Source organism: Elephas maximus, chromosome 3, assembly GCF_024166365.1.
Source record: "Elephas maximus indicus isolate mEleMax1 chromosome 3, mEleMax1 primary haplotype, whole genome shotgun sequence".
In the NCBI taxonomy this organism is placed as follows: Eukaryota; Metazoa; Chordata; class Mammalia; order Proboscidea; family Elephantidae; genus Elephas; species Elephas maximus.
The window spans coordinates 198,686,700-198,713,086 of NC_064821.1; the positions used below are offsets into that span (position 1 = coordinate 198,686,700).

General features: G+C 47.2%; 2 protein-coding genes across 7 annotated transcripts in view; one reads left to right on the forward strand and one right to left on the reverse strand.

Annotated features, from left to right (window-relative positions):
• Positions 1–26,387, forward strand: part of KCNJ9 (potassium inwardly rectifying channel subfamily J member 9) — a 63,864-nt gene that overhangs the window by 9,335 nt on the left and 28,142 nt on the right. For 2 of the 5 annotated variants that reach the window (XM_049880948.1, XM_049880946.1), the window contains exon 1: positions 8,552–8,716. The exons of 1 other annotated variant lie outside the window; for it this stretch is intronic. The gene's annotated coding sequence lies outside the window, so the exon portion shown is untranslated. Of the gene's footprint in view, positions 1–873; positions 964–8,551; positions 8,717–15,778; positions 16,117–26,387 lie in introns of those variants that run through there. 2 more of the 5 variants (XM_049880947.1, XM_049880949.1) reach the window with 2 other exon arrangements.
• KCNJ10 (potassium inwardly rectifying channel subfamily J member 10) overlaps positions 946–26,387 on the reverse strand; it is a 34,485-nt gene continuing 9,043 nt past the window's right edge. The window contains exons 1-2 of one of the 2 annotated variants that reach the window (XM_049880955.1): positions 11,580–11,616; positions 946–6,261 (exon numbers count right to left, since the gene is read on the reverse strand). In XM_049880955.1, the coding sequence (XP_049736912.1) occupies positions 5,125–6,261 (1,137 nt within the window). In that variant the 5' untranslated portion in view covers positions 11,580–11,616 and the 3' untranslated portion in view covers positions 946–5,124. Of the gene's footprint in view, positions 6,262–11,579; positions 11,617–26,387 lie in introns of those variants that run through there. The other variant, XM_049880954.1, reaches the window with a different exon arrangement.

Genomic DNA, 26,387 nt, shown 5'->3' on the forward strand with positions numbered 1-26,387 from the left:
GAGGGTAGCCCATCCCTTGGGACATGGAAGCTCCACGTTGGGAACACTCCCGGACCTCTCCCTCTGTATCTCTTCATTTGTATCCTTTTTGGCTGTAATAAATCTGTAGTTGCAAGTATGATATACTCTCCGTGAATTTTGTATGTCATTTCAGCAAATTATCAAACCCAAAGGGGTAGTAGGAGCCAGCAGATCAGAAAGTAAGGGTGTCATGTGGACTCCCAAGCTTACAGCTGGCGTCATGAAGGGGTAGTGGGAAACCAGCCCTGAATTTGTGGCTAGCAGATCAGAAGGTTGGGGTGTTGTATGGACTCCCCAAACTTGAGGCTGGCATCTGCCTATTTGTCAATCTGGGGCATGGTACCCTTTTAACTTGTGAGCTCGACCTGGCCCCAGGTGGCTATGGTCAGAGAGAGTACAGTGGGAAGGAATGGGTGATATCATTAATGAAAAGCCTGGCCAGGCAATCAGAAGTTATTCCAGCACTGTCTAATTCAATCCTCCTTTCCCATAGGTTAGGAGCCCTGGTGGCGCAGTGGTAAAAGCAATCGACTGCTAACTGAAAGGTCACTGGTTCAAAACCACCAGCTGCTCCGCGGGAGAAACATGGCGGTCTGCTTCCATAGAGATTTACAGCCTTGGAAACCCTATAGAGTTGCTATGATTCAGAATCAACTTGAGGGCAGTAGGCTTTGGTTCCCATAAGTAGGCCTGTGTGTTCAAGCCTTGATAACAGTATTGGTTTAGGTTTCTACAAGAAGCTAGAATGAAGAACAGAGATTCATCCGTTTTATTTAGTATCTTGTTCTGAACAGACAAAAATAAAAAAGACACATATCTTTTTGTTTCTAGGTAAATCTGACCTGGTTTAGTAATTAATGCAACGAATTGAAAAACCATCTTCAGCTTCAGTAGGATGGGCCATTATTGAGCCAGGAGGCCCGTGCTAACTTTACACCAAAGGTAATGTGTTATTTTACAAATAAACAAGGTTAGCTAGCAGGGGTAAAGGACCGGGGTAGCAGCCTTGGAGCGGGGGCAGTATCCCTGGCTGGTAGCAGTAGTATAACTAGCTTCCTTTTCCTGCTCAGGCCTCATAGGGAAATCCCGGGGTGGTCTTACTAGCTGACGGGAGCTGGGGAGATAACACCGTGAAGGACAGAGTAGGGTTGTCAGAAGCCTCTTGTGGAACTGCACCATTCTCTGGGACAGCTGAGAGCCACTCCTCATTTCACAGAGAAGCATCATCCCCCTCCCCCATGCCCAAATGCCAGGATTGAGACTCCCAGCATAGATGGCATTCTCTTTGGGCTCTTGCAGCCATTGAGAGGGACTGGGCCTCTGCCTGGGGAGCACCTTGGGCCAACAACTCTTCAGTCCTGGCATTTAGATTCTAGGATTGAGGCTTCCCTTTAATGACTCCACACAACAAGGTGTTCAGCCCTCAGTTACACAGTCTTTACCTCCAGGACAGCTGCCCCCACCCCTGTGGAAATGAGGGGAAATACAGTGCACTTCAGATTTAGAGAAGAGAGGGAGACAGAGGGTGCTTTTATTTTTTAAAAAAAAGCTCCAACAACAGGACACCATTGAGGACAGTGACATCCAATATAAGTAGTGGGTTCTGCTAGATCTCCGGGACTGCAGTGTCTTCTGCCCATTTCCCCTCACCCCCCACTCTTTCTTGGTCCTATCAGTAGCACCCTGGTGGCACAGTGGTTAAAGCGCTTGGCTGCTAACTGAAAGGTTGGTAGTTCTGAACCCACCACCCCTCCTTGGGAGAAAAATGTGGCAGCCTGCTACCCAAAGATTTACAGCCTTCGAAACCCTGTGAGGCAGTTCTACTCTGTCCTGTAGGGTCGCTGTGAGTCAGAATTGACTTCATGGCGATGGTTTTGGGTTTTGGATTTTTATCAGCAGTGCAGGGCTCATCAGAAGTCTCGATAGATACCTCTGTATTTCTGAAGAGCAGCTTCCACCCCTCCCTTTCCTGTCTGCACACCTGAGAGCCTTCACCAGGTATTTCACCTCCATATTGAAGTTGGGATCACTGGTTTTAAGTCTGAACGTCTGGAGTGTCTTACCTCACAACCAGGGCCTATCTCCCCCCATGCAAGGTTTCTGAATACTTCCTTTTTGTATATTCAGGATATTTGGGCATATGTACATCTATATACATCTCTCTATATATTATCTCTGTTTTCTTTCTCCTTAGATAATCTTTCATGTGTATCTCATATTCTAATTCCCTGAGCCTCCACCTACCTCTTATTTGCTAGCCCAATATGAGTAATGCTAAGTAGATGAGCAAGGGTCAAGGGTTTTATTGATTTCACTAGATCCATCCTTTCTTATCTTTGTACCCCAGGTATCTTCACCCCTCACTCGTTTTGTTCTTCTTCTGAACTCTCCCTTCTTAATACCTGTGCCTGGTGCTCTCCTGACATTCCAAGTCTATGGTTGGTGTGGTCAGGGGGCCCATTTTTCACCAGACCTAGCTGTTTCTAAAGCTTGTCCTATAGCCAAGAGGCTTCTAGCTCAGGGGAGATGGAGGCTGTAGTCTCAAGAGCCATTTAGGGTTGGTGGACAGGGGCAGGGAAGGGGAAGGTGTCCCCTAGGGGTCTTATGGGAGAAGATGTCAGATTGCATTAAAGGAACAGTATGTTTTAAAGTGCAACTTAGAGCAAAGTCTTGGATAGTGGGGGAGGATCAAAAAGTGTAAGCTAGAAAATGTCGTCTTCTCACTTTGCTATCCAAGAAGCTGAGAAGAGGCTGGGGACTTAGAATAGACAGCAGTGGCACAGGGCAAGAGTAATTCCTTCAAGAGGGAAGCAGCTGTATGCAGAAGAAACTTGTTAATGGGCACGAAGAGATGGATACACACATACGCACACACACTGCAGTACTTTTTGCCCTAGCACATCTAAAGAATTCAGGGAAGTCTCGTGTTGAATAAAGTTGAGAGACCAGAAACTGCCTCTTTGTCTTTGTTGTCTGTTTCAGATTTTCAAGTTTTTCTGGTTCTTGTTTTCTTGAGAGCTGGGGAGTAACAGTGGGGCTTACAATACGTAGAGACTGAAGGGTCTTCATTTTCAAGACAATTAGTTGAGTTCAAGGAGAGATCCATATAAGAGGACCTTGTGCAGTTGTAGCAGGTGGTGACCATGGGTCCAGCCTCAGAATTGTATGGGTTTCTCTGCAAGGCTCTGTACACAGATACATGTGCATATTCTATCAAGTGTATAGCTTGTAACCTAATTGGCTGAGTCCAGCTCACATAAACTGCCACTTGATTCATTCAGAGACTATGTGCCAGACCATTTTGTGGGGGTTCCTTGGTACCTAAATGAGATCAGAAAGCACTCTTGAGATTTGGGCCTTTAGAGAAAGTCCTAGTGCCCATACGCCTTTCCCTGACCATGGGGATCAGTCCCCACCAAGGAACAAGGAATGGCTTAAGGGGCTTACCTATGCTTTTTAACCTCCCTGTAACTGCCTCCTGGCAAAGGAGAGTAGAGACAAGACTGATTTCCGTCATTTTATACCACTTCTCAGAAGTGGCTAGGGGGGACCATGGTTACTTGATCAGGAGGTAAATTTCCTTCCCTCCCAGCATTGCCTAATGAACTAACTGGCACTTTCCAGAGGCCACCAGGAGGGTAACAGGGAGATCAGTGGCGGCCAGCCAGAGTTCTGCTTCTGCCCAAACCTTAACAAAGCATCACCGATGCCCAGAGGCTTTGTACAGCAGACTGGAAACCTGAGAAATAACTCATCCCGCCAGTGATGTCACTAGGGCTGGTGTCGCCCCTACCCCCACGGACCTCCTCCCGTACCAGACCATACAGAATCCTTAGTAATGTTTTCAGTACTAATGTTATTCGTAAATTGTAATTCCCGTATAGTACTCCTTCTTTTCCTTTAATTACTACTTCATTCTCAAAAAAGTTTTTGATATAGGTTCACAAGTACTAATTACCACAATAAGGTAGCTAAAACATCAGACATTTTGACAAAATCAGCCACTATAAAAACATTAGCAGCAATGAAGACAACAGCAAGAGCTTGTAGGGCGTGCAGACGAAACCACATGATCTGAAGCATCATTGTAGTTGGGTAATAAGAGCTCTGATGGAGCATATTAGCAAGTTCAAAAAGTAAATTAGCATAGAGTTTTAGCCTTGTAGGTATGTTGATGCGTGTAAGCTGGGCTTACGAAAATGTTTTTATTGCTGTAACTACAGGGAAATTTTTATAGACAGTCATTTTGGTGTCACCCGCTCTGACAGTCACCCGGTATGGTCTGCACACCCCACATCCCTTTAGTGACGCCGCCGCATCCCACTTGGTGGGTTGATTTAACTTTCCTAGGAAATCTGCCCTGTGGATCTAGTTTTCAGTCGAGCATCAGTGGTGGTTGTGTTGAGTATCAGTGGTGGTTGGTGTCTCAGATCAACCCCAATTCTGTGGAAACAAAGTCATCTATGAGAGAATAGGGTATCCTAAGAGAGTCCACTTGAGAAAATAGTGGCAACCAAGGCCACAGGTTATGGTCAGAAGCTAAAATGGAAATTAACTACACCATGAAAAACCCTGGCTTCTTTCAACAGAGGTTGGTAGAGACTCCAGGATAAATTGATTCCAGATTCTTATATTTCTCAGGGCACAGACCCCAAAATAACCATCAGTGAGAGTCTTGCCTTAGGGAATTTGCTAGGAGGGAAGGTAGAAAGGGAGGGGCTCCAGTCTCAAGTCAACTAACTTTCTGATGGTAGCCAGGGGGAATCTCTCCATCCAACTGCATGGTCCTCCTGATGTGAGTCTCCAAGCATGGCTGAGGCCTTCTAAGCCACTTCAGCCTAATCCTCCCTCTTCTTCCCCCATCCTGGCTTAATGGAGGTGTGTGTGTTGGGGTAGAAGGGAGGGGGGAGGCGAAGGAGGACAATGGGAGGAAAACTTGAACCCAATTGGCCTAGACTACCCACAGGCCACTGGGTTAAAGAACGGGGAGTGGCAGACGGGTGCTTCTGGGGCTCTCCAGTAAACCTGGGTAGTATTCCTTACCCAGGGTGCCAGAAGAGAGAGAAAAAAAGACCAGAGGGATGGGGAGGTGGGAACCCAGCCTCAGACGTTACTGATGCGCACACTAAGGGCACTGCCCTCCTCAGCTTGCTCCCTTAATGACTCCTCCAACCTGAGCTTTTCTGGGTCTCCGTAGCGTATGGTGCTGTCACGGAGGCCACTAGGAGGGGCCACTTTCACAACCTCGTCAAAAAGGCTGAAGTCAGCTATGTATTTGCCACTGGCTGACAGTGAGATGGCAGGTGTGAACTCGTAGCCCCAAAGGATCTCTTCTGGCAGGTAGGAAGTGCGCACCTGGCAGGTGGCACTAGTGGACTCCACTGTCCCACTTAGAATCACCACCAGCTCAAAGTCACCTTCACCACTGCGAAGGGGGAGATCTTTCAAGGGACTGGTCTCATCTATCACGTGGTAGAAGGTAAGGGGTAAAATGAGGAAGGGGCTGTCAGAGGCTGTGTCTACTTGGAAAGTCACATTGACCTGGTTGAGCCGGATGTTCTCACCCTCCTTGGTCTGGTGGGTCTGAAGCAGTTTGCCTGTCACCTGGCAGCCTATGAGGAGGCTCTTACGCATATTGGCAACTCGGATCATAAGGCAGGGCTTCCCATTGTGGGTGGCTACAACTGCATGCTGGCTGAAACGGATGGTCTCAGCCCGCTTCTTGGGCCGGGCAATCTTGGCCAGGAAGGTTCCTGTGATGAAGATCTCCAGAATGGTGGTGAGCACCAGCTGGGCAATAAGAAGCACAATAGCCAGCGGGCACTCCTCACTGATGTAACGGAACCCATAGCCAATAGTGGTCTGGGATTCGAGGGAGAAGAGGAAAGCCCCAGTGAGTGTGTGCACCTGTACCACACATGGCGTATGGTTGGCTGGGGGGCCCAGCTCCAGCAGGTCTCCATGGACCACAGCTACCAGATACCACACCACGCCAAAGAGGAACCAGGTGCCTGCAAAGGTTGCAGAGAAGAGCAGAAGCTTGTAGCGCCACTGCATGTCAATGAAGGTTGTCCACAGGTCTTTGAGGTAGAGGAAGCGCTTGTCAGCAATGTGTTCCATCCTTACATTGCTGCGACCATCCTTTGTGAGGACTCTCCGCCGTCGTATTCCTGGGACCATTAGGGGCCGGCATTCTGTCTGAGTGGTCTGACTGTAATACACCTTGGCAACGGATGTCATCTGGAGGGAGGAAGACAGCATAATGGAGGTTACTGCATAAATCCAGCCAACCCTAGCCACCAGCCAATGTAAAGGAGGAAGTAGCATCCATTTTGGTGCCACTTATTTATCCTTTGACTAGCAAATATTTATTGAGCACTTGCTAAATTCCAGGCACCATGCAAGGTGCTAGTAAGTCAAAGATGAAAATGGCATCATCTTTGCTCTCCAAGAACTCAGTCCAATGAGAAAGACGCATGTTCAGTAAGCAAATAATTGCAATGTAGTCTAATATTTGTAATACTTAGACGAGACATAGAAGGAGTAATAAGTTCACTGTTCCTCCAACGTGGGGGTGAGACTAAAGAGAGTTCCACTGATCTCCATTCGCCACAAAACCAGTTCTATAAAGATCTCTAATTCTGAAGTAGAGTCCCAGCAAGAATGACACCAGCAAGAAGGGCTATCCTATTGAAATCCTTCTAGGTCAATCCCTCTTAACACACACATACCCTTAATTTCTCCGTTCTCTCCCCATTCTCTATCACCTGTCAATATAGAGTAGTGATACTAAGATATTCATCTGACTTGGAAAACAGCAGAAACTGCCCATTTTTCTATACTTTGAGACATTCTCCAACCCAGGTCTTCTGGTTCCTGGTAAAGAACATTTTAATTGCAGCAACAGCTTCCGTGTACCCCAGGTTCATTCTCGTGGATCTCAGACTCTTCAGGAGTTGCATCTGTAGCACCCTGTGTAGAGGATCACAGCTGAGACACAGAAGACAGAGCCAGGAGCTTTCAGAGTTCAGTGTCAAGGCTGTGTATCCATAGACACTGGAGATTTTGGCTACCGGCTAACCTCTTTGCTGCTTCTGGCATTGTGATTGCAACCTCCAGCTGTTGTGCTTACCATTGCCAGCCTTTATATCATCCAAGCACTATTTATCATTATTATTATGTGTTTGCATCATTTTTGGAAATTCGTCCTGGGCTAGGGTGGGATGATGTTGGGAAGGGCACGGACAGGACCTGAACAAAAAGAGATAAGCAATGGTGGGGGAGAAACAACTTTCTGAAGCTTCCTGGCAGCACTGGGCCAATTTCTCAAGGACTGGGAGAAATGCCAGATTGTAGGTGGCAAAATTGTCTTGACTGAGTGAAGTAGGAGAGTTAGGAGTGTACATTAGTTGGTGACTGTTTGCGCAGGCTGAAATTCAGGATCCCTATTTGCCCTGATAGTAGAAAGTGGGACAAGGCACTGAAATAGGAGACAGTTCACTTAATAGAAGGTGCCTGGTGCCCCTGCCCAATGAGTAACTTGTACTTTTCCAGTAGAGAAAGAATTCTAATCACTTGAACTTTTGGGAAGGTACAAGGTTGTCATGGATTGAACTGTGTCCCCCCAAAATATGTGTCAATTTGGTTAGGCCATGATTCCTGGCATTGTGTGGCTGTCCTACATTTTGTGATTGTAATTTTATGTTAAAGAGAATTAGGGTGGGATTGTAATACCCTTACTAAGGTCACATCCCTGATCCAATGTAAAGGGAGTTTCCCTGGGATATGCCCTGCACCACCTTTTATCTTATAAAAGACCAAAGGAAAGGGAAGCCAGCAGAGAGGTGGGGACCTCATACCACCAAGAGAGCAGTACTGGGGGCAGAGTGCATCCTCTGGACCAGGGTTCCTGTGTGGAGAAGCTCCTAGTCTGGAGGAAGATTAATGACAAGGACCTTCCTCCAGAGCTGACAGAGAAAGCCTTCCCCTGGAGCTGATGCCTAAATTTGGACTTCTAACTTACTAGGCTGTGAGAAAATAAATTTCTCTTTCTTGGAACCATCCACTTGTGGTATTTCTGTTATAGCAGCACTAGATGACTAAGACAAGGGTGGTCTCTGGGGAGTTTGTGCCTTCTTGGAGAAGAGAAAGGTTCATCATATTCTCCATTCCTAGAAGTCTGAACCATTCATTTCTTCTTCATCACACTGCCCCCCATCCATGTACCCACCTAAGTGGCCACTGAATTCAAGACCACCAGTGGATGAAAATTCCAAGAATGTTCAGAGGCAACCAGGATGCCCATTTTACCTGCCCCCAGCCCATTTGGAACTTTTATTCAAGTGAGACTACTCAGTCAGACTTGTATGCCACCCACTCCCCAATATCTTGGCTACTTTGGAGCAAGAGGGAAACTCTTCAAATCAGAAGTTTGAGGAATTCGTATTTAGAGCCCAAGAAAAGTCTTAATCAATACTCAGACTTTTTTTGGTATATACCATTTTAAAAGTATACACATTAGCATGCTTTCTCATGTGATCATCAAACTCTTGAAAAGAAGATGTGAAACTCCTATAAGATATTTTGAAGAACTATTAGAGAACAGAAGAAGTGCCGGAAAGTTGGAGATGGGTGAACGTAATTTTGATTTTCAGAAGAAACACTGAAGTACATTTCATAAACCACAGGCAAACAGGTAAGATATTGATCCTAGGCAAGATTCTAGAATGAGGTATTGAGATTATGAGTACTTGGGAAGGGTGGGGGAAGGCAGATGTCCATAAGATCCAGCATGGGTTTACTGTACAGGTTCTGCATGAGCACAATTACACACAGTTGCACATAGACCAAGAGGCAGTTGTTTGAACAGAACAAGGGAACACTGTGTGGTTTAAAACCAGGAAAGGTGCACATCAGGGTTGCATCCTTTCACCATACTTATTCAATCTGTATGCTGAGCATATAATCCAAGGAGCTAGACTATATGAAGAAGAACACAGCGTCAGGATTGGAGGAAGACTCATTAACAACCTGCGTTATGCAGATGACACAACCTTGCTTGCTGAAAAGTGAACAGGACATGAAGCACTTACTGATGAAGATCAAAGACGACAGCCTTCAGTATGGATTACGCCTTAACATAAAGAAAACAAAAATCCTCACAACTGAGCCATAAGCAACATTGTGATAAATGGAGAAAAGATTGAAGTTGTCAAGGATTTCATTTTATTTGGATCCACAATCAACACCCATGGAAGCAGCAGTCAAGAAATCAAACGACATATTGCTTTGGACAAATCTGCTGCAAAAGACCTCTTTAAAGTGTTAAAAAGCAAAGATGTCACCTTGAGGACTAAGGTGTACCTGACCCAAGCCGTGCTATTTTCAGTCACTTCATATGCATGCAAAAGCTGGACAATGAATAAGGAAGACCGAAAAAGAATTGATGCCTGATGCCTGTGAGTTACAGTGTTGGTGAAGAATATTGAATGTACCATGAACTGCCAGAAAAATGAACAAATCTGTTTTGGAAGAAGTTCAGCCAGAATGCTTCTAACAAGTGAGGATGGTGAGGCTTCATCTCATGTACTTTGATACACAACTGTTTCTGTGTACACCAGGTTCATTCTCATGGGTTTCATGCTCTCAGGAATTGCCTCTGTAGTACCCTGTATAGAGGATCACAGCTGAGAAAGGGAAGACAGCGCCTGGACGTGTTATCAGGAGGGATCAGTCCCTGGAGGAGGACATCATGCTTGGTAAAGCAAAGGGTCAGCAAAACAAGAGAAAGACCCTCAGCAGGATGGATTGGCACAATGGCTACACCAGTGGGCTCAAACATAGCAATGATTGTGAGGCTGGTGCAGGACTGGGCAGTGTTTCTTTCTCTTGTACATAGCGTCACTATGAATCAGATCCAACTTGACAGCACCTAACAACAACATAGGTTTACTAAAAACAAGTCACATCGAACCTAATTTCCTTCAATGACAGTTACTAAAGTGGCAAATCAGTGAGCTGCAATAAAGTGTATCCAAACTTCAGCAGGACTTTTGACAAGATCTCATTATGTCTTTAGAGGTAAGATAGATAAAAATGAGTAGAGTGTTAATCTAATTAGGTAACTTAAAATAAAAACATCAGAGTTACTGGTGAGTGGATCATGATAGCCTGGAATCAGTTTCCTAGTGATGTATCAGAGTACTTTACCTTTAACCTTCTCCTATTTGATGTACTTAAAAATTAATTTTATTCAGAACTATATGGCCATCGATTGTATGTATGACGCAAAGCTGGGATGGGTTGCAAATGTCAGGGCTGGGGCAGAATTAAGATACAAAAGGCCAAATCTAACAAAAAGGATACATGTTACTTTACGTATTGTGTCCAAAAATTAGCTGAACAAGTTCTGGATTGGGAAGATGTGATTTTAGCAAGCAGTACCCTGAAAAAGATTTAAGCATTTTAGCAGGAAAAAAAATCTAGTATGAGTTATCCGTGGGTCTTGGTTGCCAAAAAAGCAATGCAGTCATAAACGACTTTAGTTGAACTCCAGCATCTAGATAAGGAAGTGGTTGATTCTGCTCTGCTCTCTCATCCCATATCTGCAGTACTAAGTATCAAGGAACAATCAAGATTCAAAACCAGATCACGTGAGAAATGGTCAAAGGAAATGGGGAAGTTTAAGCCAGAAGGAAACCATCAGGGACCCGATGGCTGAGTGCAAATATTTGGTTTGAAGGGCTGTCATGTGAAAGAGGGCTTGGTCTTGTTCTTTGAGTCCCAAGAGGAACAACCAGGACTAGTGAGTTCAAGCTACAGGGAGAAAGATTCCAAAGAGCGTTGTAGCAATCAGAACTGCCCAAATGTAGAAGGGCTTCTTGAGAGGTAGAAAGTGCCCTGTCCCTGGAGGTGTTCAAGGATAGGTTGGACAAGCACTTTGCAGAGACTCGGTAGAAGAGACTTAAGTTTTGAATGGAAATTGAAAGATTGTCTCTAAGCTTCTGTCTACATTCACGGAGGATCAGGGTGCCTGCTTCCTCCTCCACACTCCTGTCTCTTCACTTTTTATGATGTCAATCGGGGAACCTTCGTCAAATTCCAGGCTCTGTTTGTGCTGAGGGTAGATCCTGCTTATCTTAGGGCCCAAGGAAAACCTTGCTTATTGCTCTCAAAATAATAGTCTGTGATTATATATCATATAAAACCAAATCCATTGCCATTGGTGGATTCCAACTCGTAGTGACCCTGTAGAACAGAGTAGAACTGCCCCATAGGGCTTCCAAGGAGTGACTGGTGGATTCAGACTGCTGATCTTCTGGTTAGCAGCCAAGTTCTTAACCACTATGCCACGAGGGCTCCAGTATTTGCTTATAAAATATGTTGATTCTAGTACGTAGGAAAGGCATCATTAGAAACTAAGGCTCAGAAAGATTTGGCCCAAGCAGGTCAGTAATAGAGTTGGGAACAGAACCCAGGTGTTCTGGCTCCTGGTTCAGAACTTTTTAAATTGCAGCAACTGCTTCTGTGTACCCCAGGTCCATTCTCATGGGTCTTACACTCTCGGGAGTTGCTTCTGTAGCGCGCTGTATAGTGGTGGATCACAGCTGAGACACAGAAGACAGAGCCAGGAGCTTCCAGAGTTCAGTGTGAAGGCTATGTCTACATAGACATTAGAGATCTTGGCTACTGGCTAGCCTCTTTGCTGCTTCTGGCTGTTGTGATTGCCGCCTCCGGCTGTTGTGCTAGCTGTTGCCAGCCTTTATATCTGCGGCTTCCAGCTGTTGTGCCACCTCCCACAGCCAGGCAGCTTTGTTCTTCATGGTGGTCAGAGTCAGAGGTGGATAAACAATCCGCTACACTCCGCCCCCAAGCTGGCCAGGCCCCTGGGGAAGGAAGCAGGCCAATGCTCTTGGAATGGTTTGTTGCTGCCCCACCCAAAACACATGCACTCTTTCGGTACTATTTCCCCAAAACAGTCCCAGCCAGATACCAGAATTCTGAAGACAAGTTAAGACCAGCCTCTGAGTGGTGATCTCCTCTAAGACTTGAACTAAAGATTGTTCTTTCCTGGAGACGAAGTCCAGCCATATCTGCAGTGATGTCCAACATGTTCCCTCAGAAAATACTATTCCCACTTACTGCTTCAGGTCTGTAGCTTTACTAGCTTTCTTTATTGGAGAGCCTTTGAGTCATTGATTCCCTAGAATGAATGCACTTCTCAAAGCCTTACTTGAGTATAGGGCTGCTCTTGAGTAAAGACACTGCTCTTGTGATTATCATGACCAAAATTGATCCATGGCTCCCCACTGCCTTTAGGATTAACTGCAAGCCTCTTAGCACACCATTCAAGGCCCTTCATGATTTGGTCTTCATTTGCTTCTTCCCTTTACTCTTGACAATCCTCCACAGGTACCTCAGACTCCAGCCCTGTAAAGAGCCTCACGGTTTCATTCCTTTCTACCTTTGGGCGTACTTTTCCACTGCCCCACTCTGTGCCAACCTGACGACCTCCTGCTTATCTTTCAAAACTTAGATCAAGTGTTAGTTACCCTCTTTGAAGGCTTTCCTGGTGCTCTCAAAAAAATAGTTCATCTTCTCTGCCCCCCACCACTCCACCCTAGTACAGGTTTACGAACATGATCTTGTGTTGTTCCTATTTCAAAACATCATAATGCTTTGAAATGGTTTGTTGACCATCCATGAGCTCTTAATTTGAGGCCCAGAACTATGACTTTCATCAGTTCCCCCAAGCCTAGTACAGTTTGTAAGACAGACTGAGTAAATCTGCTTAATGTGGACAGCTGAGGCCCCAGTGAAGGCTGCAGCCTTGGAGCACCTCACAGGAGACACCTAGCTTACAGAGACCTTCAGGCAGAGCCATGGTGGAGTGGGAGGGGACCCAAGTTTACCTGGCTTCACTAATGCTACAGAGGTTTCAAACACCTCTTCCAAACGGTGGGAGAAAGAAAGTCCCAGGACATCAGTCCCAGCTCTCATCTGGGTCAACTGTCCCCTTTGCAGGAGGGTGGAGAGGGAGAATGAGCCTTGTAGGTAGCTATGGGGTATTGGAGTGACTGTGCTAAACTGGGGGAGTAGAAAAATTGCTTCAGCTGCCTCCCAGGGGCAGCAGGTGGAGGGGGAAGGAAAAAGCTGTGCACATTCTCCCAAAACCTGTGGGGATGGAGGGGCAAGGAAGGGACTGTGAGGAAAGAGCTTTATATATTTTCTCTGTGGCAAAAGCAATTTGACAGAAAGCAGCTTTGGGATCCTAACAGCCGGAATTATAACTAAGTTGATACCTCTGTATGCCACCAGTACCTCAAATGCATTCATTTGCAAATACTAACAAATCCCCTTTCTTCTTCTACCTGCTCCCTCTCTTTGGTTCCCTAAAGAGTTAATGGTGCCATCATCCTCCCAGTTACCCACACTCAAAATTTTGGGATCCTCTCAAACTCTTCCTCCTTCATCCCAGCATTCATCTGATGCCACGTGCTGTGGATTTATTGCCTGTGTCTCCTCCCCTTCATCTTACCGTCTTACTTCATGTCTTTAATACCTTGGCTGAGTCAATGCATCAGCCTTCTACTCATCTCCTATCTCCATTCTTTCTCTCCTCAGATCCATCCTACACTGCTGCTGGATTACTCTTCCTCAATTACACCTCTGATCAGGAATCAATGAACCAACCTTTATCCAGTACTATACAAAGCACTTTTGCATTTTGTTCTCAGGGCATTCCTATGGGGAATTAAGATTATAATCCTTATTTTATGAATAAGGAAACTGAGGTTCGGAGAGATGAAGTGATTCGCTAAATTGTAGAACTGAACTCATGATCGGGCCCTCTGTCTCCCAAGCCCACGTGCTTCTCATCACACTATAACTGCCTCAGTGCCTTCCCCAGCCCCAAAACATGGTCATGTCTCCTCATTATAAAAAAAAAGGCCAAACTCAGTCTGACATAAGGGCTTTCCATGATCTGCTTCTAAACCTCCTTTCCAGCCTTCTTTCCTACCACTTCTCTCCTGTGACAAGCTGCAGGCAAACCAATATTCCCTGCTCTCTTTACCTACCACATGCCTTCCTGCCTTCATGTGACTGTTGATGCTCTTCTCTCTTCCTGGCCTCCCATTTCTCTTGCCTCTACATATTCAGCTCTCACCTTTCAGAGCCCAAGTCTAGTGGCCCTTCTCCCATGAGGTCTTCTCTAATCCCCATGGTTGTAAGTAATATCTCCCTTTTCTGAGTTTTCATATATGTACATACATATCCACAACACCTTTTATGGAGCCCTGGTGATGCAGTGGTTAAGAGCTCAGGCTGCTAACCAAAAGGTTGGCAGTTTGAATTCACCAGACGCTCTTTGGAAACCTTATGGGCAGTTCTACTTTGTCCTTTAGGGTCACTATGAGTTGGAACCAATTCAACAGCACCTAACAACAACAACACCTTTTATGGCATATCTCTTGGTATGTGGCATATCGTTTGTCTTCTACTACAAATAAGCTATTGAAAGAAGGATCCACGCATAATGTATCTCAGTTACCCTAAAGACGAGCTCAGCGTAGGTGCTAGCTCATAGTAGGTGCTCAAGACATATTTTATGAGTGATGAGTGAGTAGCTGGGGATTACTAACCTGTGGTGACAGTCCTGTACTCCTGCAGCCATAGGGGCCAATCTCAGTGAATCAGGAACGAGCTCCATCCTACAGCAGGGCTGAGGAGATATGGAAGCTATTATCCTGAGCAGGATGAATGGAACTTCACTCTGGTCCAGAGCCTCTCATCTTAGGGCCCTCTCACTCCTCCTTCTTGATGATATTTTCTCTTCTGGTGTTTTCTGTCTTTCCTTATACGTGTAGAAATTCTAATAAACTAACCGTTTTTGCTGTTGTGTGCTGTTGAGTCAATTCCAACTTATAAGAACCCGATAGAACAGAGTACAACTGCCCCGTAAGGTTTCCCAAGCTGAAAAATTTTACAGGAGCAGATCTCCAGGTCTTTTATTTTAGGTTTGAAGGTATTCCTGAACCAGTCACTTGTTGGGTATAGATAAATAAACAGGTGGATAAAAATAGCAAATTACAGTACCTGCTCACTGTCCCAGTATCTATCCGTCATGCTCAAGTGCTATGTGTCGAGAGAGCCCTGTACACAGAGAGGGAGGTTTTGAGTACTATCAGCCTCAGAACCTGAGGCCAGGCTGGTCTCTAAGCCCACACGTATCCTAGACAGCTAAGCAAGGTCCGTGCTCATGTATAGCATTCTGGATATGAAGGAGAGACTCAGGCACAAGGATGTTTCAGACCCTGCTAGGAGCTAAGAGGCCACATTGCCTGGTGGAAAGTGTGCCGGACAGGGAAGCAAAAGACTTAGGTACAAATCTGAACTCTGCCACTGACTAGCTGAGACCTTGGGCAAGTCACTAAACCTCTCAGGCCTTTATCTCCTTAATTGTGAAGTAAGGAGGTTACATTCACTCCAGACTTCCCAGAGCAGGACATGTACCAATGTGCCAGAAGGTATGCAAAGCCATGGGATAAATTTAATTTTTCCTGAAGTATCAGTTTTACTTAAAGATTTTGAGGGAAAATATTATTTTAATATTAAACAAAAAAATGTATTATAGAGTAGAACGAAAAATTTGCATGATTCTAAAGACAAAACAGATTTCAAAGATCCCCAACGTGTGTATCTGGCAGTTTGTGGCTAACCCTTTGTATCTTCTGGGGCGTAAGTTCCCTCTCCTTGCGTTTCAGAATGAGTTGCTGGGTAAATTTGGGAGGCTCTGTGTTCGAGAATTCATAAGATCACTGCCTGCTTTAAAACTGTATGTCTAGCCTGAGTTCCTCCTGCTGCAGCAGCTCCTGTTTTTCCCACTGGCCTTGGTGGAGGGAGGAAGTAGCTACTCAGCCTCCTGTCACCAACCATATCATCTCTTCATTGGATGCCAGTTCCAACCTGAATAGGGAGTTCTGACTTTAGAGGCCTCCAGAAGGAGATCAGCTGCACTGAAATGAGGCATTTCTAGGCTTCCAAGTGTTCTTAATGAGAGGAAGAGAAGAGAAAGGAGAGGCGTCTAAGATGAAGGTCAGTAAGAAAAGCACTGTGGGATTATGTAAGCCCTCAAGGTTGAAAGAAGAATGGAGTTGGGTTTGGGGTTCCTTTCAAACTCGATGTCTTTATTCATTAATCTCCCTCCTGCCCTGCCCCCAAGAGAATAAACAACTAGAAATGGAGCCAGATGCACACAAATCTTGAGGTGAGGAAAGAGAGGCCAATGTGTGTGCCCAAGGCCCGACTTCCCAGCTGAGTCACTGTTGCCCGTATCCCCCGCCCCCTGGTCTCCTGCCCCTTTCCCTCCCATCCTCTAGCCCCAGCCTGACACCAAGGTCCTGGCCCAGGGAAGAATAGGCTTTTCTTCCCTTGTGTCAACGTTTGGAAAGCTCTCATAGTCTGATTAAAAGAAAGGATAAAAGCCTTCAAAGGATTTCCTGGGAGCCTGTGACCTCTGTCTGGCCCTTCTGACCCCCCTGTGTGTTTTCCGGTCAAGAGGGAGGGACAAGAGATGGGGCCATGTCAGATGTTCTCCTCAGTCCAGACACCACTCCTGCTGCCAGTGTGGGCTGATCAGGGCCACTTCCCCTTCCCTCACCCCAATCCCCAGGCAGTGCTTTCTGTCCCCTGCAAGAAGGGATCAGTGTTCCTGTAGAAAACTACCCAGAGGGTGGCATCTTGGGGACCCCTCTTTCCCAGGCTGGAGAGGGAGAGGACTTCCTGGCACTGCCTCTTTAATGTACCTGCCAACTCAACCCCTCACCCTGCCCCCTGCAAACCCCTCCCTAAGTCATCACCTGGCCACAGTATCTGCTTCTACCCACCCTCTGGGCTCAGTGGGGGGCCAGTCCTTTGTGAGGAGCTTGGCACTGTGCAGAGTTCATCTGACGGAGTCCGAACCGCTGTCTTCCCAGCCACTGCTCCAGCAATCTGGAGCCTCCTCACTCAGCCCCATCTGGGTCCTTACCTCTGAAGGTGCTGGTAACATCTACTTGGAGATGTTAACCACCCCTCCTCCCCTCGACTCAAGAGCCAGAAAGATCAGTGCTAAGATCCAGCTGGAGGCAATGGCATACACAGGAAGAAGTCCCTGGTAAGACGTGAGATACTGAAAAGTTCCCTAGGACGCTTGGGGAATCTCCTCCGAGGGTCTGGGCTGGGTTAGGTAGAATCAGGGTGAGGAACAAGATGTCTGTGGACGACCTTGTCTTCATGTATCAGCTCTACCCTGGATCTACAAGCATTTGCCACCTGGCCTAAGCTCCTGGGATTCTCCATAAGGACAATCTATACCCAACTGATCTCCAAAGATATACTGGTTGAGGGGGTCATCTTAGTAGAGAGGTTAGAAGTATTCTTCCAGACTGAGTCCCTTTGGTAGAGTTCATCCCATCCCTCATCTTGGCTGGGCTTCAGCGGAGGGGGCTAGCAAGGCTGAAGATGAGTGGGGGGGCGGGGGGGGAAGGGAAGGGGAGGCTCCTGCAAATTTTAAGTTTCATCGGGTCCCTGCCACGCTCCACTCTGTGCTGAAGATTTCCCTCTCCACCACCAGGGGTCAGGGCTCCCCAGTCCCACGGAGCTTGCCTTCTCTCCTAGGCTCTCACTACCCCCACCTCACCCCAGCCCACTCCCTTTATTTATTATTAGGTTGAACCATATGAAATTGCCAGTTTAAAAAAATGGGTCCCATATTGGCAATTTCAAATGGTTCGATCTAATAATATTTAATAAGAAGAAAAATAATAGTAACAACAACCACTTTCAAAATATGGGGCTCTGTAGTTTCCAAAGGAGCCCTGGTGACGCAGTGGTTGTACCACTTAGCTGCTAACCAAAGAGTCAGCAGTATGAACTTACCAGCCACTAAGTGGGAGAAGGATGTGACACTCTGCTTCCGTAAAGATTTACAGCCTTGGAAACCCTACGATGCAGTTCTACTTTGTCTTATAGGGTCACTGTAAGTTGGAATCGACTCGATGGCAGTGGGTTTTGTTTGGTTTTTTGGTAGTTTACAAAGCAGACTGCCTGTGCAGTGCCAATGGTTAATGTATTTGGCTGCTAACTGAAAGGTTGGTGCTTCAAGTCCCCCCAGAGGCACTCAGAAGAAAGGCTTAGAAATCTACACCCAAAAAATCAGCCATTGAAAACCCTACGGGGCACATTTACTTTGACACACATAGGTTGTCATGAGCCAGAATGGGCTGTATGACAACCGTTAATAGTAGTGGTTTACAAAACATTTTAGAAACAATTACATTCGATCCACACAGCCACAGTAGGTGGCAGTTAAAGCTGCAGGAAGCTCACTCCAAGATCACAGCTGACCTTCCAATCATTAAATCCAAGGACATTTTCTCAGTCCTCAACCCCAACAGTCTCTACAGCATTTGCAACTGATGACAAGCCTGTCCGTTCTTGACACTCTTTCCTCCTTTGGCTTTGATTGCAATATGGTGGAAATCCTCTGGCTTTGTAGACCTTGGCTACCCATTAAGTGGCTTTACCACTTCTAGGCTTCATGATTTGGGACAAATCAATTTAACCCCTGGTCCAGGGAGTTTCCATTTCCTTTATCCTAAAAAAGTCTAATAATGCGTTTTGTTTTGTTTTTTTTAATGCGTACTTCACAGAGGTGATGAGAGAACTGAATGAGACCAGATACGCAGGAGCACTTCATGAGTTGTAAAGCACTAAATACATGGAGAGTCTCATCGTTACTCTCTGAAATTATGTTCTCCAGGTTCTCTCTCTGCCTCTCTGTTTACTTGGGATACTCCTTCCTTACTGTCATCTCTCCTTTCCCCCGTAAATGCTGGTGTGCCTCAGGGACCCATCCTTGGCTCTCATCTCTAACTGCTCTTCTCTCCCTCGCTCAGCTGTTCTAACCACTCCATGGTTTCCACCTGACCTCTGCCTTGTGTGTCTAAGTACTTACAGGCTCCCCCTATCTAGAGCATTGCAACTTTAATGTGTTCAGACTCATGTCCTCCCTCCTCAAAAGAAAGTCCCTTTTGTATTTCCCCTCTTGTTCAAAGAATCCAGTTGATACCCAAGATAGAAACCTTAGAGCCATCCCTGTTTTCTCTCTTGCCCTGAACCAGTAGGTCACTACCAGTAAGCGGTTGCCGTTGAGTCATTTCCAACTCGTGGTGACCCCATGTGTATCAGAGTAGAACTATGCTCCGTAGGGTTTTCACTGGCTGATTTTTTAGAAGTAAATCACCAGGACTCTCTCCTGAGGCACCTCTGGGTGGATTTGAACCACCAACCCTTTGCACCATCCAGAAACTCCAATTGGTCACTATGCATTGCCATTGATTCTGACTCAGAGTCACCCTACAGGACAGAGTAGAACTGCCCCATAGGGTTTCCAAGGCTGTTATCTTTACAGAAGCAAACTGCCACATCTTTCTCTCACAGAGCCACTGGTGGGTTCTGACTGCCAAGCTTTTGGTTAGCAGCTGAGTGCTTAGCCACTGCACCACTGGGACTCCTTAGTTGGTCACTAAGGTCTTGTCAATCCTGCCTTTATGGGCCTTCTCTCCATCCCCTCCGAGACTGCCCTAGTTCAGTCTCCTGTTCTCTTTCACCTGATATGTTGCAATGATCTCCTGGTCCTCCAGCCCCCAGGCTCACCTTCCTCACTCCTTCCCTCTCAGCTGTCAGAGTGCCTTTCTACAACACAATCCCATCTTGTCACTCCCAGCTTTAAATCTTTCAATGAGTGCCCACAGCTTTTGTGATGAAGCCCCAATGTGTTGACATGGCATTCAAAATCCTTTACCATCTGACTCCACCTTACTTTGCACAGTCTATACTTCATGCACCCCATATTCTGGCCATGTAGAACTATCTTCCATTCATCGAACGTGGCCTGCACCCCACTTGCCTGTCTCCACGCCTTTGCTCATGCATTTCCCTCTGCCTAGATTGCTGTCTTCCTGCCTCCCAGCATCCCCCCATCTCTTCCCTTCAAAGTCTTTTTCGTCCTTCAAGGCTCTGTTCCAACACCCTCTCTGTGTGGGGCCCTCCCTAGACTCCCAGGTAGAAGCATTTACTTTCCATTAGTGCTCCTGGGACATTTTGCCACATCGTCAACACGGCACGCCTCCATTCCTCTCAGTAGACTGTGAGCTCTCTGAAGGCAGACACTGTATATCTTACTCATCCTTTTAAACTGGTGCCTTTGAACTTAACCTAATTAATTCGTATAGAGGAAGGACTTAAACTTGAAATCCATGGCTCTGATTCTGGGTCAGGGATGTCAAACATACAATATGTGGGCCACCATACCCCCCGCCAAGCAGATATCACTAACTTATCATAGTACTTTTTTTCTGGCTGAATCTCAAAATTTTTCTCAACACAGTGATAGAGAGCCATTTTCAATCAAATGGAGTTGGCTTAACAAATGGAACCTATTTGTTATCCTGGCAGGTCTGGGTTATAGCCAAAAGTCCCTATTCTTCTTTCCCACTCTTTGCCACCCTGGTCTGTGTCATTTACTAGCTACGGGAACTTCAGTCAGTCTCTTAATCTCTCTAGGGCTCAGTTTGCTCATCCAAGGAGACATTGTGTGGTCAGGATTACACAAAATAAAGCATGTGAAACCTGTAAGGCTCTTATGCAAATATAAGACTACTATTATCCTAATTTGCAGATGAAGAAAAAAAAATATCTACTGAATTAGAGAAACAAAAGCTCAGAGAGGTAAAGTAAGTTGCCTGCATTTATTTAACGGCCACTCAGAGCTTCTGACTCCAAGCCCAGTGGCCACTGCACTTGCACTGTCTCCCACACCCCCGTGGGCTTGATGATGCTACAGCTGCGTCACTGCCCTATTTCTCCTACTCCCTTCCTCTCTCTAGGGTAACAGTGATTTGTGGGGTAGGATTTAATATTACTCTAGAGTGGGAGGGGGGTTCCAACTCACTAGTCTTCATCCCAAGGAGCCCTGGTGGTGCAGTGGTTCAATACATGGCTGTTAACTGAAAGGTCGGCAGTTCAAACCCACCAGGCGCTCTGTAGGAGAAAGATGTGGCAGTCTGCTTCCACAGCCTTGGAAACCCTATGGGACAGCTCTACTCTGTCCTGTAGGGGCGCCATGAGTTGGCATTGACCCGACTGCAGTGGGTATCTTCATTCACCCCACCTCCTGATGATTCGCTCCCTCCAAAACCTTCTCAACCTGCCAAGAGGTGGGGAAGGTGTGTGGTGAGGGATATTGAATAGAGCTAAGTTCCTCAGTTACTGCCCTTCAACCCCTTGCCCTCCCCGTGTGTCCCAGCCTCAGTGGCTCCAGGCAGCTGGCAGGCTTCTCAAAGCCCAAGATGGCCAGGTCCAGGGAGGGAGATAAGGCTCTTGGGGTGGAGGCCAGTGAGCCACTGATGTGCCACCAGATCTGTCACCAGAGTCTGGGAAACTAAAAAGGGGCCAAGCTGATAGGACCTGCTCCTTGGGGTACCAGAGCCCAAGGGGGCCATGTTATTGCCCACGTGAGAGAAAAGAGGGAGGCAGACTCCATCCAGCTGTATACTTTCTCGTCTGTGATCTTATAAGGTGTGCGGGCTAGTGATGAAGGAGGTCTTAGACCTAGTCGGTCGGGGGCCTAAGAGGCAGTGTGGGGGCAGGAGGAGCCAGAAGAGTCACTCACCAGTGTGGAAGTACCCCCAGGGGAGCCCACATAGGGCTCATTATGTCCGCCCCTGCTCCTCCCAGGAAGGGCCATCCCCACCTTCCCAAACAGGAGAATCTTTTCTGAACCAATTCGTAACCTGTGTTTTGTTCACTCTGTGTCCTCCTCAGTGCCTGGTATAGAGCTTTGCCTAGGTCTTGTTTTATTTAAAAGAACTTCTAGGATTGATGCTCTACATTACTTTTTCTTCCCTCGGGCCCCTTTTCCAGTGTGTACTGTTGTCGTTAGCTGCCGTTGAGTCGAATTTGGCTCAGAAACACCCCATGTGGCAGAGCAGAACTGCCCCATAGGGTTTTCTTAGCCGTAATCTTTACGGAACCAGATTGCCAGTCTTTCTCCTGAGGAGCCCCTGAGTCGAATCAAACCTCGACCTTTCAGTTAGCAGCCATCTGAGCCACCGGGGCTGCTTTCCAGTGAGGGACATCCCTAATGATTATTGGGAAGTCCTTCCTCTGAGTTTCCCATTGCAGCTTCAACTTTTGGACACTTGGGGGCACTGACTCAGTCTCCCCATTAGCTTTTCCTCTAAGCTGAAAAGGCATCTTAGTTTCCCTCAGTCCTCACTCCAAGCTGTCCCCAGCCCCATTGCCATCAACATTCCCCGACTCTCTAGAGTGAGGGTGGCCACTAGGGAAAATGAGGCTCACGAAGGGTACCCCATGCTTAGCAGAAGTGCCTCAGTGCGAGAAGTCCAAAAGGGAAGTAGACTCCCTCTTTCATAGTGGGAAAGGAGAGAGGCAGACAGCTGCAGGCCTGAGGACTCTGGACTCGGAGCTTCTCCCTGGACCAACCAGGTCCTTCTGTGGAGCCCAGTGCTTCCTTGTGCCTGTGTGACACTCCCTATCCAAAGACAGGAAGACTGAGTCTTGGCAGAGAGGGAGAAGGAAAATTAAGGAAAGGAAGATGGAACCCAAGGGACCCCATTGCTAAAGTCCCTAGAGTTGTAGGTGGGACAGAGTCTAGCGTCAGCATCCTCTGTCATCCCCCTGCTCCCCTGTCATGCACCTCTTTACCTTCCAGCCACACTAAATGGCTCTCAGCTCCAGAACAGGCCAGGCTTTTCCTTATCCAAGGGCCTCCCCTCCCCCACCTTTCCTAGGTCATGCCTTGTACCCAGAAGGTTCTTCCTGTTGAGCTAAAATTTACCTGCTGCTGCCTAAGCAGTTTATTCTTGTTCTTTGCAAATGCTGGGGCCCACACTTCCCCTCCCCACTTGCTTAGTTAATTTTTACTCCTCCTCCAGGCCCCAGCTGAGATGCCACTTTTTCTGGGAAGCCTTCCTGGAGGTCCCCATCGCAGTGTAGGTTAATGCCCCTCCTCTGTGTTCCCACAGCACCACGAACTTCCTCTGTCTCTGCCTGTACAAGATGCCAGGTATTGTGCTGAGTGTTTACAGGCACCACATCATCCTATCCTCCCTGGGAGGTCGGTAATACCATTGCCCTCTTGTTGTTGTTGTTAGGTGCCATTGCGTCGGTTCCGACTCATAGTGACCCCGTGTACAACAGAACGAAACACTGCCCGGTCCTTTGCCAATCTCAAAATCGTTGTTATGCTTGAGAGCATTGTTGCAGCCACTGTGTCAACGGGAGGGCCCCAAGTGCAGCCCTCTTATGGGTGGCGTGGAATCCAGGACTTTGAGAGGTTAGCTAACGTGCCCAGGATGTCTATAAGTAAGCAGTGAACCCAAGGCTGCGTAAACCAAAGTCTGTGCCCATCATCTCGCCAGTGTGGTGTGTCATAGAACGCTGGGGCCAGGAGGCCATTAGTGGTCATCTGGTTTAATCCCCCCATTTTACTGAAGAGGAAGCCAAGGCCTAGAAAAGCTGGATAACTTTCCCAAAATCACACAGCTAGGTAGTAACAGATGTTATTTTATATGGGAATCAGAGCAATAACCCTGGCCTTCTTCCTCATTCCAACTTCTGCTTTCCTATAAGATCCTTTTCTCCACCCTGGAGTCCTGAAGGGTCAGTGGTGTGGAGTCAACCTTGGAACATGACCCCACTGAGCTCTCCCCCAGCCATCACCACATCACCAGCGGTAGCCCAGTATGTATAGGTTGTGCCCCTCCCACCCGGCAGGTCTCAGGGGGCCTTCCCAACCCCTCCCGCAGCAGCTGGCCCAGAAATATGCCAAGAGGAGCCACAATAAACAGCAAATAGCAGGGCCCAGGAGGAGGGGACACATTCAGTGATGCTCTCTGCTGGGGGCTGTGAAAATGGTCCCGGGAGTTCCTTTGAGACAGTAGAACATCCCACAGCCCCCCCAGGTTCCAAGGGTCATTCAAGCTATCTCCCAGGCCAACTAGCATTTGCTCAGTGGGGGACTACTGGTGGCCCTCTCCTTATCAGAGATAGTGAATTCTCCACCTCTCTCTGTTCCTCCCGTTGACCTTTACCAATTGTCCTTGAGTCAACTCCAACTGGAAATCCTGGTGGCGTAGTGGTTAAGTGCTATGGCTGCTAACCAAAAGGCTGGCTGTTCAAATCCGCCAGGCACTCCTTGGAAACTCATGGGGCAGCTCTACTCTGTCCTCTAGGATCGTTATGAGTTGGAATCGACTCAACAGCACTGGATTTGGCTTGGTTTTGGTTCGATTCCAACTCATGGCAACCCCATGTGTATCAGAGCAGAAATCTGCTTCATAGGGTTTTCGGTGGCTTATGTTTTCAGACATAGACCACCAGGCCTTTTTTCTAAGGCACTTCTGGGTGGACTTGAACCTTCAACCTTTCGGTGAGTAGCCCAGCACACATACCCTTTGCGCCACCCAGGGACTCTCCTCCCTTTACCTAGGCAATACCTTATACCCAGAAAGTTCTTCCTGTTAAGCTTAAATTTACCTGCTGCTGCCTAAACAATTTATTCTTATTTTTACCCTTGGTAGAGATGGTACTCTGAACCTATAATGTGTATTCCGGAAATTGAGATAACTTCCCTGACAGGTATCCCCTCATTTCCCTTTCCTTCTCAGGGCTCCTGGTTCCACACACGAAGAGCAACCTCCGAGCCTTACACGGAGGAGGCTAGGGGCTCTACAGTCACTCCTGGGAGGGATTCTCTCTGCCCTCCTTCCTCAGTTTCCAAGTATTCCTTATCCACATTCCTCACTTGATAAGGATGGGGCTGGGGCACGAAACCACTGACCAGATACAGAATTATATTCAGAGATAAGGGTCTCACTGCCTTCTCACCTGCCATAATGAACTGCCCTGAGTACAGCAAGAAGAGTTGAAGCTATACTTTGGGAAGGCTCTTTCCCTAGTATTTGGAGAGGCCATTTGGAGGCAGAAGAACCACCTCAGAGTATAAGGGCTGGGACAGGCGTGTTCATGCATTAAAGAAGCCAGAGAGGATGAAGCTGAACCCAGCAGCCAGAGGGGGAGCATTCTAGGTAAGGAGTGGGAGACAGAGGCAGAGTAGAAGGGTCCGGGGTTCTCCTGTACAATTCTGACCTCAGGGAAACATCATGGAGATGTGTGTTCAATGATATTTGAAGATGAGCAGAAGTAATGTCAACCTAGCTCCCTCTCTATGGAGTTTCTGCAGCTGTGACCCCACCTACCACCCCAGATCCCAGCACTATTGTGCAGTCAGCCCTCACACCTCTGGGATCCTGGTGTGTCCTCCATGGCTTCCCTTTTGAGGGTGTCTACTCCAGACTGCCAGAAGATGCTCCAGACCAGAACAGCAGGCGAGGCATAGACACCCGCCCTGATCCTTGTACAGACGTAAGGGTATCAGCAGGGTAGATCAGAGCCAGAGATCAGGAAGGACTTAGAGTTGATAAACCAAAAACCAGTTGCTGACGAGTTGACTCTGACTCACAACGACCCCATGTATGTCAGAGTAGAACTGTGCTCCACAGGGTTTTTAACGGCTGATTTTATGGAAGTAGATCACTAGGCCCGTCTTCTGAGGACCTCTGGGTAAACTCGAACCTCCAACATTTTGGTTAGCAGTCTATCGCATTAACCATTTGCACCCCCCAGGGACTCCTTGTAATCAATAAAGATCTCAAACTCTAAACCCTAGCCAAGAAGGCTAGAGGGGTTCTCTCTGCTTTGGTCCAAAGTCAGTAGCAGGAGTGGAGCCAGTGGGAGAGTAGGAAGAAAAGGTGGTAGGTGCCTAGAGGTAGTGGAAGGATCCAGGTGACCGTCTGAGGTTCTTTCTCGACCCAGACGCCTATTTAAGGTTCCTGTACCACTTGTTCTTCTCCCCACCCCAGCAGAGCCTCCATTCCTTCTCAAGAAGCTGGGTAAGAGACAGCTCTGTTAAAATTCCACATGGGGGTGGGTCACCTGAGTGAAATGAAGAGACATGGTGCAAAAAAACCTAGAGGCAAGAGACCTCTGTTCTAGTCCCAGCCTTGCCACTAACTACCTGGACACTTTATATCACCTTCCAGAGCCTTTCTATAAAATGAGGAAATGACAACTTCCCCCTCTACTGCACAGGCCTGTGAGGAGCTATGCTGTACCCGAGTGTCCTGGGCAAGTGGAAGGATGGTCATGCTGCACCTGTGCTGGGCGGGCTGGGCTTTGGTCACTCACACATAGCTCCTGCCCCGTGTGCTTGGCTCAGCCCTGGGCCGAGGTCGTGGCCC